Source organism: Leptosomus discolor, chromosome Z, assembly GCF_034619465.1.
Source record: "Leptosomus discolor isolate bLepDis1 chromosome Z, bLepDis1.hap2, whole genome shotgun sequence".
NCBI classification, from domain to species: Eukaryota; Metazoa; Chordata; class Aves; order Leptosomiformes; family Leptosomidae; genus Leptosomus; species Leptosomus discolor.
The window spans coordinates 3,091,560-3,107,672 of record NC_141419.1 but is presented as its reverse complement, the minus strand read 5'-3'; the positions used below and the strand labels follow the sequence as shown (position 1 = coordinate 3,107,672).

At 46.5% G+C, this 16,113-nt stretch overlaps 1 protein-coding gene across 4 annotated transcripts in view; it reads left to right on the top strand.

Moving 5' to 3' along the window:
* Window positions 1-16,113, top strand: part of EPB41 (erythrocyte membrane protein band 4.1) — a 48,856-nt gene that overhangs the window by 21,752 nt on the left and 10,991 nt on the right. For 2 of the 4 annotated variants that reach the window (XM_086480268.1, XM_086480267.1), the window contains exons 14-18: window positions 419-630; window positions 2,395-2,451; window positions 2,576-2,620; window positions 3,439-3,501; window positions 6,428-6,607. In XM_086480268.1, the coding sequence (XP_086336394.1) occupies window positions 419-630; window positions 2,395-2,451; window positions 2,576-2,620; window positions 3,439-3,501; window positions 6,428-6,607 (557 nt within the window). Of the gene's footprint in view, window positions 1-418; window positions 631-2,394; window positions 2,452-2,575; window positions 2,621-3,438; window positions 3,502-6,427; window positions 6,608-8,460; window positions 8,497-16,113 lie in introns of all 4 variants that reach the window. The other 2 variants (XM_086480266.1, XM_086480269.1) reach the window with 2 other exon arrangements.

Here is a 16,113-nt window from a genome sequence, read left to right as displayed (position 1 = left end):
AAGAACTCGCCACAGCTATAAGTGTTCCTGTTGTAAGGCCTGCATTGGGATGGACTTCTGTGTCGCTCGTGTGTGAAGGACCCAGAAATTGATGGCACAATGTCAAAAATAGATTCGCCTTTCTGGTGTGGCTTCTCTGCAGAGTGCAAGCTTGCTTTTTGTGAACCATCTGTTGTGGGGTTTTATTTTATGGTATTTAAACCATAAGGAAAATAATCTCAACTTTCCCGTACTAAATGCACAAGCTGCTTTGCTCAACATCTTTATTCTTTTCCCTTCCCCCCCTCCCCCCCCGCCCCCTTCCTCCTCCCTTTCTTTTTAAACGACAGGACTGTCATTTGGAAAGACTTTGCCTAGTGCTTTAGAAACATTGCCCGCTCTGAGCCTTGTCCCTGTCTGTCTCTTCCCCCATCCTCAGCAGTGGCCGTGATAACCCCCGAGAGGAGTCCCCGTCCCACCTCTGCCCCGGCCATCGCTCAGAGCCACGCTGCAGAGCCAGCCCCAGCTAAGCCCGTGGTGAAAGACGCGGTCCCTGCATCTAAAGTAGAAAAGGAAACAGCAAAACCCGATGTGAGACGTGAAGAAATCCCCCCGGAGAAAGCCAAGCCGGAGCCAGCCGATGCATCAAAGGTATGTCAGAGCGGCTGCGTTTGTGCCGGGCTGGAGCATCAGCTCTAGAAGCCGCCCGGGAGCAGCAGCTCGGTGCCCCTTCCCCTCCCGGGCAGTGAGGGGTTTATTCCTTGCCCAGGCATCGGGTGGGAGTGAGGTACGGGGGTCTGGATGCCAGGGAAATCCCAGCGCTGACCCTCCGAAGGAGGAGGTGCAGGGTGGCTGGCTTTTGGTGGTTGCAGTCAAACTCAGGGCAACTTAGGGATATGGCGTTAAAAAACCTGTCAGGAATTGCGCACGAGTTCATGGCACTTGACTTCAGGGCTCGCCCATCGCTAGGCTGTCTCTGCTGGTTCCTGGTACGACAGCAGGAACAATTCCAGTGAAACTGGTGATACGGATCTGGTCCGCAGCCCAGCGTCTGCATGTGAATGTTTTTTACTTTGATAGGCTTTCTCTGGGGGAGCTGTTAATACATTTCTGCAAAGTGGACTAGAACTCTGGTTTTGAATAGCACCCTTGAGACCTTAGGAGGTTTATGGTTCAAATTACATTTTTCTAAACATTATTTGAGCTTTCCACGAATGTCTGAGACCTCTGCTGATGTTGATCTGTGTGTGTTGTTCTCATAAGTGAACATAATGCGGAAAATTATTGTTCGTATTACAGTGTCCTTAATATTCTGCAAATCTTATCGACTGAAACCTTCCAGCGTTGCGGCAGAGGTGTACACCTTGAGATACAATTTTCGTGCTACTCTGAATATTCAGCTGTTCTCAGCATTACTGAGCCACATTTTTCCTATAACATATCACGCAGTGGGTCTTGTATGAGATACTCCAGGGGAGATCACTGTTAATTTGGGTTGGGAGATGAAGAGAGGACAATTGCTTCGAAATATTTTGTGGCCTGTGTGACCAGTAATTTTTAAATGAAAACACTGAAGGGATCTCCAGTCTGGCACTTTGGAGCGTGCATCGTGGCCCACAGTTCCTGTAATGCTGTTCCTGCTCGGCTGCTCACCCTCCCTAGTATTAACCTGAGAACAAGTAAATTCCATTCATCCCATCTCACTTATTACAGGTTTTTTCCTAAATGTTTAAACACTGGATTTCTTTTTTTTTCCCCTTTAATGTAGATGTGGGAGGAAATTGTGGATTCGAATGTGCCAAATTTACCCTGTTTCTCAAATGTAGCTGCATCACTTTTAACACCCACCGATGCTTTTGCCTTCGGAGTATTTGGCGATCCAGTTTCCCCAAAATACTTCCCTTAAAGTGTTAAGACAATCTTGGCTCTCTACTTACGGACAGTGAAGAACTTAACTGGTGATGTTAGGCTTGGTTTTATGGATAGGTCTCTTCTCACTGGCTCTGTGAACGTAATACCTGCGCACAACAAATAATCTTCTGGTTTTGAGGAGGTCTGTGTTAATCTGAGCATGTTGCTTTTGGGGAGGATTTCACTGGGAGATCCAGCTGCAACTGAAACTTGAAAACATTGCCTGGCAAAGCTAATTCCCCTCTTGAGAAGGCCTGGAGAGCACTGGTTTCAAATGCAAATAATTCTCGAGCTGAAGGAATTATTGTACATGTGCTGTTGACTAACAGACTGTCAGAGAGCTGCGGTGTCATTAACTCTTTCCGGAGGACTGCATGTTGGTTTGTGCATGTTCACCCGGCATTTCAAAACCAACTTTATGCAGCTGTGTTTTGAAACTAAGTGGTCTCTTGAAACAAGTCTACTAACAAGAAATGTTTTTACCAATTTATTTCTTAAATGTAGGTGAGGAAAACGCACATTGAGGTCACAGTACCCACCACGAATGGTGACCGGCCCCAGGTTTGTGCCAATAATTCAGTTAGGTTGCTCACATTTTTTTTTTTTTTAAGGTTAAACAGTGAGGTTCAACGTAGCTAAATGAACCAACAACTCTTTTTTTTTTATCTTTATCACTGCCCCACAGCAGCAGCCTGCAGAAAAAGAGGAAGAGCTGATAAGAATGAGGAAGGTTAGCCATTTTACACTTTCACCAAACAAATTTGCCATATCATTCATGCATCTGTAACCTGTTTAAAAAGACAGTGCTCCAACTTCATATGCTTTGGGTTGGGGTTTTGGGGTTTTTTTTGAAACTATATCAAATATTTGATTTCAAAATGAATAGTTTTTTGCCCCGTAGACAGTCTGGTTGCTAAAATTATGCATGTTCAATGTTAGCTAAAGAAACACTTGGTTTGATTTATAAAATTGATCGTCTTTGTGACAAATCTGGTTAGAAACCAAAGAAAACCATGTAGAGTGCAGTCCAGGAAATGCAAAAAAAAAAAAAAAAGTAATGCTTTTTTGGTCTTGATTGAGTAATAGGGGAAATATCCGAGGTGGGAAAGGTGGTTGAGACGTAGTTACTGTGCACACTGAGACCTTGTAAAAAACTACACCAGGCAGCACAGCCTCGTACACCGGGGTGGGCACGCATCACCCTCAGGAATATGAAGTTGCGACTTCGTGCAAGGCTTCCACAGAACCTGGTAAACTGTCTCTTTGTGGCGAGCGATGCAAACGAAGGCGAAAGCCGACGAGCCCCTGGGAGCTGTCTCTTTAAAGGACTCATTGCATTTCCCCATTCTCCATGAGCAAGAACCCCCATTTCCCGGTGGTGGCCCCAGGGCTGGGTCCCCACCCCACGCTGGCACAGCGCTGCACTCCCAACCTTGAGTTAACTTTTTTAATTTGCCAATTTGTCAATCCCGCAAGAACAACATTTTAATTTTTTGTGCTTTTCTTTTTCTTTTTTTTTTGTTTCCCCCTTTTCTTTCATTTTCACAGAAAAGATCAAAGAGGCTAGATGGTGAAAACATTTATATCAGGCATAGCAATTTAATGTTGGAGGTTTGTATGAACTTGAAGCTTTTTTCAGTTGCGTTTGCCTAGACCTTCTGCATCTGCGCTGAACTTTTTCTTCCTCTTCTGCCACTGCCTTTGTTTTTGCATGCCTTTGCATGAAAGACCTTTTTTGGTTTATTTTTTTTGAAGTATGCTTTTGCATGGTGACAGTAAACATGACGATGTGCAGGCATTCTTCCTTCTACCTTTTCTGACTTTCATTCCCTCATACTTACCCAAAATATATGATTGGCAGAGCTGCGCGCTCAGGTCTGCTCTTGGACCCGCTCACAGTGACATGAATCCTGGGGGGGGGGAGGAGGGGGCTCATTTACAACTTTCTCCTTGCTTAAAATTAGTTTCCTGGGGGGGAGAAGACAGTCTATGAGAATGCAAAATTCGGGATAAGCTGCGGGTGAAATTGTCACCTCCATGACATTCAGGCCACCACGATGTCCACGTTGCCTCCTTCCAGGCATTGCTGCAGGCTCTGCAGCGACGCTTGCGATGTTGCAGTCCTTCTCCCGCGCTTCCTTGCCTTGCAGCATCTTAAACGCTCCCCCAGGCCCCATCCTGCGCTGGGACCAGGTCCCCTTGGAGCTGATGCGGGGGCTCGGTGGTCATGGGTGGCTTGCGAGCGGGTGAGAAGCCATTTCATCCCTCCGCTTACAGCTGTTCCCTTCAGCTTTGGGAGCCCTTTACACTTGTTTTTGCCTAAGCACGGTTTCAGAACAGACCATGCCGATCATATATTTTATTTTTTTTTAATACACTGTGTTATGGAAGACGTTTTGTGGCTTCTGATACTCTGTGTTATGTGTTTCTACTCAAAATTGCAGCACCAGCAGCTGGTAGGGTTTCCTTGTTGGTATCTCTTGCAAGTGAAGTGTACTAACTGCCTTCTCCTAATCTCAATTTTAAAAGTTTTGCAGCTTTTGGGTGGGTTTTTTTGTTTTTTGGAGTTTTTTTTGTCGTTGTTGTTTTTTGACTGCTACAACTTAAGCTTTCGGCCACGAGCGAAGGGTCTGCGGCACGACGGGCAGGGTTCGGCCGCCGCCGGAGCACTGCGAAGACTGTGCCTGTCGCTTTCTTTCACCCAACTCGACCAGCTCCATCTCCCCAACCCCAAACAGAGCTTTTTTCATTGCTTCTAAACCCCTTTCTCCTGTTAGTGCAATACTTGGCTCTGGCACCCAGCCCCTTCTCCAGCCTGTTCCCCTCTCTGCTGCCCTTCCCACTGGTTCTGTTGCAGGTGCTCCAGCCCTCCCCTAGAAAAGGGCTGACCCCAGCAGCTCACCCCTTTTCTTTCTTTTTCTTTTTTTTTTTTTTTTAATCCATACATTTGGCAGATCAGATGTTTTTCCAGCAGACCTCACACTCCCGAAGCTGCTGCTTGATTTTATTGACAACCGTTTAACGCTCCGTGCTCGATAACCCACGCTCCGTGTTCTTACAAAAAGGGCAAAACAGGAGGAAAAGCGTTAACGCTTAGCGAGCTTGTTCCTCAAGATGCTTTCAAGACCTGTGGTGGCTCCACGTAGCTCCTCGTGGCTTTAGCTTCTCTGCAAACCCCTCCCAGGACCAGCTCTTGCGCAGTGGTGGATAGCCAAGGTGGTCTTTCTCTCTTCTCTAAACCAGGAGCAGCTGTAGGGCTCCTGGACCTGGGCAGGGCTTTACCCTGGAGGCCTCAGCAGACTTATTTGTGCCTTTTTTTTTTTTTTTTTTTTTTTCTTCTGACTACCAGGCACTTGCCTTGTGTTTTCATCTGGGACAGATGCCAAAACTGGTTTTTATTTTTTCCCCAGAACCCTGCCAAAAAGAGCAAATGTTGTTAATGAGGCATTTGGGGCTCCAGCCCTGTGGAGGGGAGGGCGGTGTGGCCCCAGTAAGCTGCGGGGACGCAGATATTTGGGGGAGAACCCTCCTTTAGGGATGCATTTGCTCTCCCATCTTCTAAAATCGATGGGCTGAGTAACAACTGAAAACACAAAAATAGTGAAATTTCCCAGTGGTGCTTTTACTGACCTTCATTTCCCCCTTTCTGATGGGTGAAGCTTGCTGCTTTTTGGCACTGTCCAGAAAAGTTGTTGTTTGGCTTATGCCTATTTTATGCGAAAGCTTTGTTTTTAACAAACTCTGGTTTGCTTGCAAGGAAAAGCTATTTTTAAACAAGTTGAAGAGAGCTTGACTTGCCTTGAAGTCTGTGCGTTTATGCTGTAAACTGGCATCACAGAATAGAAATCTGGCTTTTTCCAGATGAAGGATTTTAGTAGGAGTTTCTCGATTGATCCGGCATAAAGTAAATTCTCAGTTTGAATTTTAAAGGGCTGTCACCTCATCTTCATTTCAGAAGTCTAAAACCTCCTATGGTAGCTCCTGGAGGGATAAGATGAGAGGGGGGGAAAAAAAGGTAATGGGGGTATTCTGGGACCAAAGATAATTCCTAGTAGGATGAAAGAGAAATAGGCATGAAGAGAATAAATAAAATTGGGAAAACGTTTTCTTAAACATTAATTGCATTTATACCCTTGAATATTCAGGCTAGCAGAGGGAAAAGAAAGCAAACCTAGCCAATTTAAAGGCATTAAATTCAATAACCCAAAACGAACATAGCCTTGCAACTTAAAAAAACCCCCATATGGGGAAAACCCAGGAGATTACATCTCTGTTGGTGTAGCTTGAGATGAACCGATGGCACGTCCCGCTCCTGGAGGAGACCCCACTCCTGGCGGAGACCCCGCTCCGTGCCGATGGCAGTTTATCCCAGTTAATCCAAGAGGAGAGAGGACGCTCCCTTTGTGTGTTTGCGGTGTGAGCACAGTGGATGGGAGTCGGCAACAACTCTGCTGAGCGCAGCTTTGCTATGCGGCAGCCTAGGCAAGCGCGGCGGCCTCTCCGTGTCTCGTCATTTATCCTGTCCTTTTACTAATAGGATCTAGATAAGACCCAAGAAGAAATAAAGAAGCATCATGCCAACATCAGTGAGTTGAAGAAGAACTTTATGGAGTCCGTCCCGGAGCCTCGGCCGAGTGAATGGGACAAACGTTTGTCCACTCACTCCCCTTTCCGAACCCTCAACGTCAACGGGCAGATTCCCATGGGAGCGGATGGAGTGAGTACCTCGGCGGCGTGGGGGTGGTAGTGCGCTGCATTGTTCCCAGGGGCAGCTTTGCAACCTAGGGTTCAGCCCCAGCTCCCCTTAGTTTTTAGTTATGTTGAGTTTTAATAGCTAATACTGACTTCTAACATGTAGAATGGCCTCTGACAGAATCGATGCTTTAGTTGTAGTATCATAAAAATGTGACTTCTAAATTTATTTTTTTTTTTTAAGTAGGAAAGAATGTAGGAATTCATCACCTGATTTTGATGCTGTTTTTCCTAGTGTTGCTGTCATCCGTGATGCTAGGCTTTATTTCACGTGGCTGTTTTGGGGGGACTGGCTTATTCCTGGTGCCAGGGAATGGATCTCCCCAAAATACAGAAAAAACCCCCCAAACACCTAAGTTAAAGGGAATTATTACTTCGGAGATAACATTGCAGATAACCCAGTAGGGAAGGACTAGGATTGTATCCATTTTCAAAAGTCACTTTATTCTCCAGTTAATCCAGTCTGTCATTGGGTTTAGTCTTGCATTAGGATCTGCAGGTGCTGATCTGCTGTGGAGGCTTCAGGAAGACTCCTCAGGTAGCTACAGCAGGGCTGTTCATACGTGATGGAACTCTTTCTCCTTACAGGAACAGTGCCTGTGTGTTAGTAGCCACATACATTCACAGTTTCTCTGCTAATTTCCTTAAAAAGGTAATTTTTCAAAGAAACCGAGTTGGAGCAGCAGAGATCTGCCTGCCAACTGGTTTCTTCTTGGACAACAGAGAGCTTCTCTGTTTAATATTGGTGTTACCTAGCTCAGATTTGAAGCTTGTGAGTAGAACTGTAGTTAGAGCCTGTGGTAATCAGTCTCTTAAATAGTAAATGCAATTTTTCATTGCAACTGAAAAATTGCATCCTGGCTGCAGTGGCGGCAGTGATAGAGTCTCTCCTGGTTTAAGCCCAGCTTCTCCCCTTGCTGCCCACGGCGCTGCAGATAAGCTTGCATTTCATCTTCAAACCATTGCCAGGGAGATACTTTTTAAACAGGAGTAATCTTGCAGTGGAGGGAGGGTTACCAGACGAACAGGTACGAGGTGTTTTAGCAGCCACCTTTACTTACAGGTTCCTCAAAGCATAGAGAAAAGCTGTGACAATTACAGGGCTTTTTTTTTTTTCCCTGTTAGAAAAACAAAACCCCCCAAATGAACTAGTGAGGGTTGATCGTTATCCTTGGAATTACGCTGTTTAACACATGGATGGGCTTTCCTCTTTGGTCTCAGTGTAAATTCTGCAGGAATTGGGGCTGCAGAGCGATGCAGAGCTCTGCCCACAGTGCCGTGGGGTTTGTGGATGTGCGGGTGGGATGGAGCAGGGGCTCTCAAGCTCCACAACTGCAGAGTGCTATTCGTGGTTATTACGAAGAATTTTCTTGCATGGTGAATTTCTTGCCTTGTGAGGTTTTGTGGGGGCTGCTGTTCACGATAGCTGGATGCTGTGGGCCTTTCCCCATCTAAGGCTGCAGCGGTCCACAGCGCTGCAAGAATTGGTGTCAGCCCTGGATTTGCATTTCTGGAAATTCCCTCTTCATCTGATCCTCTCTGAGGTGGTCTTGCTCGGAGGTGAAGGTGGACAAGTTCTGCTGTGAATTTCCAGAAACGCATCTTCTCCAGGCACCTGCCAGGGAGGGTGTTTTCCTTCACCTGCGCGTGTTTAAGGGTGGTACATCACGAAGCAAAGCAATCCTGTTTCTCCTGTTCATGGTGGGATCTTCACCCTGCTGTAGTGGCCAAAGGGTATTCTGCCAGGGGCTGCTTTTCTGCTGTTCCTGTATGTTTTCTTGTGAGACAACTGAACCTTAACACGCTTTGTGTGTCCAGGTCAAGAAAATCACTGTCCTATCTTCTGAGAGACAGGTTGGTGGGCTTGAGGTAAAGCTGCTGTTCTGATATGTGCTTCTGAACCAGACTTTTGCTATTGCAATGGCACCAAGCAAAAACTCAACAGCAGCTGCTGGATAACATTTTTTCTTTTGGCTACATGAAGTAGTTTCATAACTCACACCGAGAGGACTTTGGCACTGCTGCAGCTTTTGCAGCTTTGGATTTTGCTTATTTTGGTGCATGGCTGGTTCGAAAAAGCTGCATGAAAGATATAACCGTGTATTCGGAGAGAAAAGCAATGATGAAAGTTTAACTGTACCCTGTTCTTTTTATGTTGTCTTTCTTTCCGTTTTTTTTGTTTTGTTTTGTTTTAATGATCATGTTACTCTTGCATTTTATATTTTCTTTTGCTGCCCAGTCTCCCAGCTACTTTCTCCCCAATACTCATCACTTAGGGGTGTGCAAAGAACCAGTCCCAAAATACCGCACCGATCAAAGGAGGCTAGCTCAACTGAGAGAGCTTAGAGCCAAGTTTTTCCTCTCCTAGGTGCACTTGGGTTTGACTAGGTCGGGCAAACTAAAGGGATGGAGAGTTACTAAACAACAATGTTTCCCACAACCTTTTCTTTCTTCAATGGAAGTGCTAGAGCCCTTGCATGGTCCTGTGTGATGATTTACTCATTCTGGGGTTTTTTTACGTTCTTTAGAGTCCAGAAACAAAAGTGCTAAAATGCAGAGCAAAATTTAAGGAGTTTGCAGTGCTCCTGCTGCCATCCTGCCTGTTCCACACTCGGGATTTCTAAGATTAACAATTTTTCACTCGTTCCAGTAGGATTTTCGAAACAATCCAAATTTTGATACTCTTGTCAGAACTTTGAAAAAGCGTTTTGTATCTGCACTGCAGTCTGGATGTTCAACGATGCTTAACAAACGCTGTTTTTTAAGGGCACTGTAGACTAGAAAGCTGTCAGAGACCACATTTTGTACTACACCATTTCTATTTCTAATGCCTCAAACTTTTTTCTCGACCATTCCAATTCCAAAACACTTCAGTAGGTTTTGAGCATACGTTTTTCTGGGAGGGCAGGAGCAAAACACGTGTGATCCTGCTCCAGATGTTCATGAGCTCTGCAGAGAGGACTAGACTCTCTAGCTCTAAGCCTGGTGCGACCCGAGCCACCAACGGCTCTGCTCTCCAGGGCAGTTTATTTTTATGTTGAGAGAAAGACTGTCCTAACGCTTTGCACACCTCCAAGTATCACTTTGGGCACTTTCCATCTGTCATTTTTGTTCATCTCTCTCTGTCTTTCTTGATCTTCTACCACGAAAGCAGACACAGGAACGTCCTCTGTTAGTACAGGATGAAGACAAACTAAAAAAGCAGGAGATACCTACTGAGACAGCCTTTCCCCGGCAAGCAAGTGAAGAAACTCTTCCCAAGGTTTCTATTCCAATTCCTGAAGAGCAGAAATCACTCAAAAAGTGTCAGCTGTACTCTAGCATTTTTCCTTCTCCACGTATTCCCTTTATGATGTCCTTTCTCCTGGTCATAGCACTGACTGTTTGGTGGCTGCTCTTTCTCTGAGTGGCAACAGGGTCATGTTGAAACCTCAAGACCAAAGCTCCTGAATTTCTCGGCCGTAGCCTCTGCTGCATCTTCCTTGTCGTGGTCTTTGATCTCCGTAGTTCGCTGTCCCGGGGAGGGACCGTCATGTTAATCCCGCTGTGTGTCGTTGTGTCGCTGTGATCCGGGACCTGGCAGGGAGTGGTCATGGATTGCCAGGTCCGTTTCGAAGTTCCCTAGTGTGCAAAAGCGAATGCTCTGAACCGTGCACCTGATGGCTGTAAGAGGGCAGACGGGGAGTGTAAATACGTGGGAGGAGACGTTTGCTTCTTCAGCCCCTGTAGACGCCACGTAGGAATTGCTGAAGACTTGCTTTTAAGCTTGTTGTTTTAAATCTGAGATGTTCACGAGCTGAAGAACGTTTTGGTACCGATCCAAAAGAGGCTTTACAGTATCTGCTGAGTCTAATCCATAACCACTCCTTTTCTAGGAAGCTAAGATTGGCATTTAAGTAAAAAGCGTTGATTATCAATGCTGCCGTTAGTGTTAACTTAGAGACAGGGACAGGCCACTTCTCGTTTTCCCGGTGGGGGAAGCCTTTTGCAGAGCATCGCAGCTTCCCTCTCACACCCCTGTTCTCGTTTCGAAGAAAATACATCGTGTTACAGGACAAAACCCATCGCAAGGAAATCTTTATTGTAAACGTCATCGTTTTTCTGAATCTGGTGGTCTTGGTGCACTTCAGATGTGTTTTATTTCGTTTGTGTCGAGCTAACTGACGCATGTTTGCTTAGGTCACAGGAACAGAGTAACCTGCTGTTAGGTACGCCTCCTCCGTTAGCATGTTGACTTTACCACATCAGGACACACTCCTAATGTTAAAGCCATCGATTGTTTTGACTTCTCTTAACAAAATCGTTGCATGCCGCGTGTTTACTGCCTACAAGTGTAAATGTCTGGATGATGCTCACGTTTATCCGAGTTACCCTGGTTGAGCTGTGTAGGCTCCAACATGAGTTGCCCAGCTGGGCTGAGCAGAACTGGTTTGTGAGCTGGGGGGACTTTGTGTCTAAGGGGTTTCTTTTCTGTATATAGTAATTATGGGACTGAGCCGCGCCAACCGCTTCTCCTTTCGGCAGTAATCTGCTTTCTGTTGCTTTCTCTGGAGGATTGATGTAGACACAATTACTTCTGAGAACAGCCACCGGTGCCATCAGTGTTGGCAGCTACTCCAGCAGCACAGAAGAGAAGGGAGTAGGCCTTTATTACAGGGACTAAAATGTGTGAATATATATAAATACATGTATTTATAACCCTTTATAGATCCGTGTCTGTGTGAACAGTGTTATTTAGGAAGCTAGCAGATAAGCTTGCAGGAAAAAGGCAAATATGGCATGTGCTGTCTGATCTGACGGACCGTGGTGTATCACGGACCCCTCGAGCTGCCTCTCTCTTGCTCTCCACGTACAGGTTGAGGCTCTCTCAGTGCTCTCTCGGAAACTTAGGTTGCTAGTGAAACCCTTCGTTTTAATCTCACAGGAATCTTCCCAATTAACTCTTGTAACCTGCTCCGATTAGTTCACCGGTTTGTGCCTTTAGGTCTTTGTTTTGTGAGGATGCTGATTTTTTTCATTGGAAAGTATTCTTCCCTTTTTAATACACTGCCTTTAATACACAGTCTTCCTCTTTCAGCGGTTGGAAGTGCAGAAGGCACTGGGTGGTTGTACGGGCGTACCGCGGTGCGGAGGAGAGCTGTCAGCAGCGCAGCCCGCCCGCTGCCGCCTGCCTGCCTGCATCCTTGGGATGCACTTGAACTCCGGTGAGCTCGGTGTGAAGTTTGGGGAGACCAGCTGGAGAGGAGGGGTGGGGAAGGACGCTGAGGTGCCCTGCGCTGTGCAGAAGATGCAGGGTGGAAGAAGCCAGGGGGATGCTTCTGGTTGGGGTTCCCTGCCTGAACCTCCTTCCCAAAATTGGAGCAGACATGATGAAAACCAGGGACTGTTCGTTCTCCTCAGCCTGGCGTGGAGAGGGACGGGACAGGAGTTGTTCAGGTCTCTCTCTGTCCATTTTCTGTCCATATTTCCTGGGGAAGAGCAGCTTAAACACATACCTGCTTCCTTTCAAAAGCCATTGCTCGGGTTAGCTGCCGTGATGCTGCTTCGAGCACTGTTGAGGTTACTGTCTTCTTGAACCGATGACAAGCACTTGGAAGCCATACCAGTGGCCTTTGCAAAGCCATGGTTTCTGTAGCTCTACTGTTTCCAAAGGACCTGAAGTCTAAAAATCTTTGCCCAGAGCAATGTCTGAACATCACGCTCAGGGAATCCTCTCCCAGAGGGATGAGAGATGCACTCTGTCACTTAAACACAATTCTTTCACTTCGTAATTAAAATGGTCTCTCTCGCTCGCTTTTTTTAATCTTGAGATAAGGCTGGTTATCATCAGCAAAAAAAAACCTTTGAAACTTTACATTCTGAGAATGCTCAGGAACTTTTTTGGGATTTATATAACGATTATCACCGCCGAGTATAAAGAAAACTGAACAAATGCTTTATATTTCTGTGGCAGTTTAGAGGCCAGTTATCTATATTCATCTGGATGGATATGATCTCCTCTGACAGAGAAAGCCCATAACTTATCAGGAACAGAAACCTCATCCGTTTGACCGCTGCAGCGATGTGCTCGCTGCGCTCCAGCCCCTTCGCTGGTCGCTCCGCTGCTTTCTTTTTCCATTTGCTTACGAGGCAAAGGGAGGTACAGACGTGCCCAGTGGCAATCGACGTAAGGTCTTGTCCCTGCACATTATATATCCCGTCCCTGCACATTATATATCCCGTCCCTGCACATATATCTCGTCCACATCAGTGCTGTGTTGCTCGATTCCTGGTTTTGCCCTTTTCCCTTGACGTCCACGCTGGATGCAGCCCTGAAAGAAGGGATTTCGGGGTGCCTGCTGTCGTAGCCGTGCACAGGGAGAGTCGATTTGCTCTAGCTGCCTTCCAGGACAGAGGTCTCAGGGTTTTGGTAAAGGAATGAGTGCGTTTATTCCGCTCCCTTTTTTCCTCAGGAACAAATTTGCTGCCAAGCTCCCCCCCAGCCGCCTGCCCCGACACCGGGCAGCGGTGGCATTAAAGCGCCCTGTTCGTCCGTGGCGGGTGCGATGCCGGTGAGTGATAGGAGAGCTGAATGATCCCTTCTGAAGGGAGGCTGGAAATGTCTGCAGCACGTAACCTCGTCCAGGTTGGCATGAGAAATCCTGGTGTTTCAGTGTGACCTGCTGCAGAAAATGACATTTCAGTGACTGGCGTGCCGGTGACGTAGCTACGAGAAGCCTGCCAGCAGTTTTGATGTCACCTGAACTTTCCCAGTGTTTTGTGGTGTGGCCGCTCGGCTGCAGTGAGGCTCTTTGGTGCTCACGTGTGGGATCCAGTTAGTGGCTGTCGAGGCTTCGGCGTTTTCCGTCACGAAGTCAGTGGTTGGCTCCACGCTCACTTTCTGAATCTTCTTACCCTGATATCATCTCTTCTGAAGGCCAGATAAAACGCAGCGTAGTTTCGTGTGCTTTCAGGCTTTAGGAGAAGGTGGATGTTAGTATTTTGAAGCAGCAAGTGTGCCAGAGCCGACTGCTTGAAACTCAGGTTCAGCTCTGAGGCTGCGTTGGGTGTCGGGCTCTGTATGTGGTGATCATTGGTGATATTCGAGGTGTGCGTTACTGCAGAACAACGTCCCCTTCTTCTTTTCTGTTAGTAAAACCGAACAGATAAATGAGGGTATTGTCTGCATCTCCTGCCATGTGCTGCTTTGCCCTGTGGGTCAGTAGAAGATGAACTGAGGACTCTGGGCAGGTCAGGTTAGGTCTGGAGTTAAGCTAAGACCAGCTCTCCTCCCTTGCAGTTAGTGCAGTAACTAGTGATGAGCGGAAAAAGCAAGTATTCCATATTGATCTTCTGCCCTGAAATGATGAGGAGAGGTGGGTTTCCTCGGCGTGGCGCCAAAGGAGTAGTTTGTGTTCGCAGGAGCGAGGTTGGGCTGGCCCTGCTGTCTCCGTACCGCGGGGCTCCTTGGGAAGGTTTTGGGCAAAGTGTCTTTCAGTTCACGTAAGGGTCAGTAATTTGTCACCCTCAGAATTAGTCCACTGGTTTATTGGCTTTTCTTTTTTCCTGGTCATGAGTTGGTGGTTCTTGTTCTGACTTAGAGACTGAGGTAGGATGCTTTCAGGAAAAATTTAGCCCAAAGAAGGGTTACGGGTTCATTTAGAAACTCTTTGGTCTGTGCTTACCGGTGGGTGACACTGGAGAACCCGGCAGTGGTGGTTTCTCTTGCGTCCCTGTTTGCATCTGTCTTGGTTTGCGAAGCTGGAGGGAAGGACTAGCCTTGGTTTGTGCCACGCTGGGATCTTCTAGCAGTGGTACACAGTCATGTTGGGTCAGTTTGTGGGGACTAAAAACACTTTCTTTTTTACCTAAAATGCTCTCTTTTGGAACACTTTTTTGGTTTTGTATTTTTTCTCAGATTTTTCTTTGTAAATATGTACATTTATCATTAATAAATGTTATTGCAAATCAGATTCTTCTTTCCACTGCTTATTAACACAAAAAGCTACCTAAGACCCGTGTTAACAGCTTCCTTGGACTAACCCTCAGTGTTGCTTTCTCAAACCAGGAGCCATCAGACCCCAGGTCATTACCAGTTGCAGTCAGGGTGTTGGGTCTGCCGGACACTCTGGCGTGGGTTTCGTGCTCCTGGGGAGCGGGGACACGCAAGGCTGCGGCTGTAAGCGATGCGCGCTCTCAAACTGGCCGGAATGATTCCATTGAGGATTAAATCCGGCTTGGTTTAAGAAAGGCTTTATTTGCAGAGGGGTCAAAAGGTTCAGCCCTCTACCAAATATTTAATGTAACACTAACATGTTCTCCCTCTTTGCTCCCGAGTCTGAATGATAGGAAAAACAGGTTACAGAAGGTTGTCCCGAGAGCAGAAGCATCACAGGTCCTGTCGATGCAACTGTGAGAGCCTCTGCCCCGCACGTTGTATTAATCTGAGGACAAAAATGTGCCTTTCTGGTTTTGTAAAGGAAGAAACCGTGCTCCTAATTAACCACCATTTCTCTGCTTGGTAATAGATACAGAAATAAAAACAGAAATAGAAATGAAAAATAGCAAGCCTCTGGTTGCGTTGCAGCTGGTCGAAGCTGCCTGAGGTTGTGTCTCGAGGCGGTACCGAGAGTCATGTTTAATTTTTGACTCCAGACTTCTCTTTTGTGAGATGATTGACTTCTGGATAAATTGCCTGGCTCATTCTGTGCTGTCATGAGCCATCCCAGGAAAGCAAATCTGGCTGCGGTGGAGCCGCACGAGGCTTGTGCTGCCGCTCTCCTGCATGAGCCGGGCACCAGAGCAGAGCGGTAACGTCATTTGTGAAACGGAGCAAGCGAACTGCAGCGGCACCAAATTGATGTCGGTTATAAACCCTGATGGTATCCCCACTCTTTTCACCTGCTGCTGCTCCACTAAACCGGAGGCAGCGTTTGCAATGCCACTAGCAGCTTTTTCTCTGCAGAGGGAGTTTGGAATGAGAAACCCCTCATCCAAGGGTACCTGCCTCCCGAAAGGGATGGGAGGTGGACCAGGGTGGATGGGGAGAGGAATTATATTGCTCAGCAGCCTTATTTTAGTGATTTAATTACTGATCTTGAGATGGTTTTATGTTACCAAGGAATTGGTGCGGTGGATTGGAGGTGGCTGCTGTGTATCATGTAATATCCCGGGATTCTTGCTCATGACAGCAGTTTAATCTTGTTGAGCTCATAGCATACCGTGTATTTTCTAGCCTTACTTTTAACTTTGGTCAAATTCTCTTTTATCCTGACGTCTGGATGTTGTGATCAGATCAATGGCAATTAAAAAAATCCGTCCCGTAGTGTAAATCCATAGGTGATGGCCATCGTTTTCAAATGCCAGGGTTTGTGGAACGGCTTCTAAACTTTTTAACATCTGTCTTGAAGGCAAAGCAGCTCTAAGGCATGGCAGGTATTGTAAAATAAGGATCTCTTGTTTTCTGCTTGATAATACTTTTTTACTCAAGTG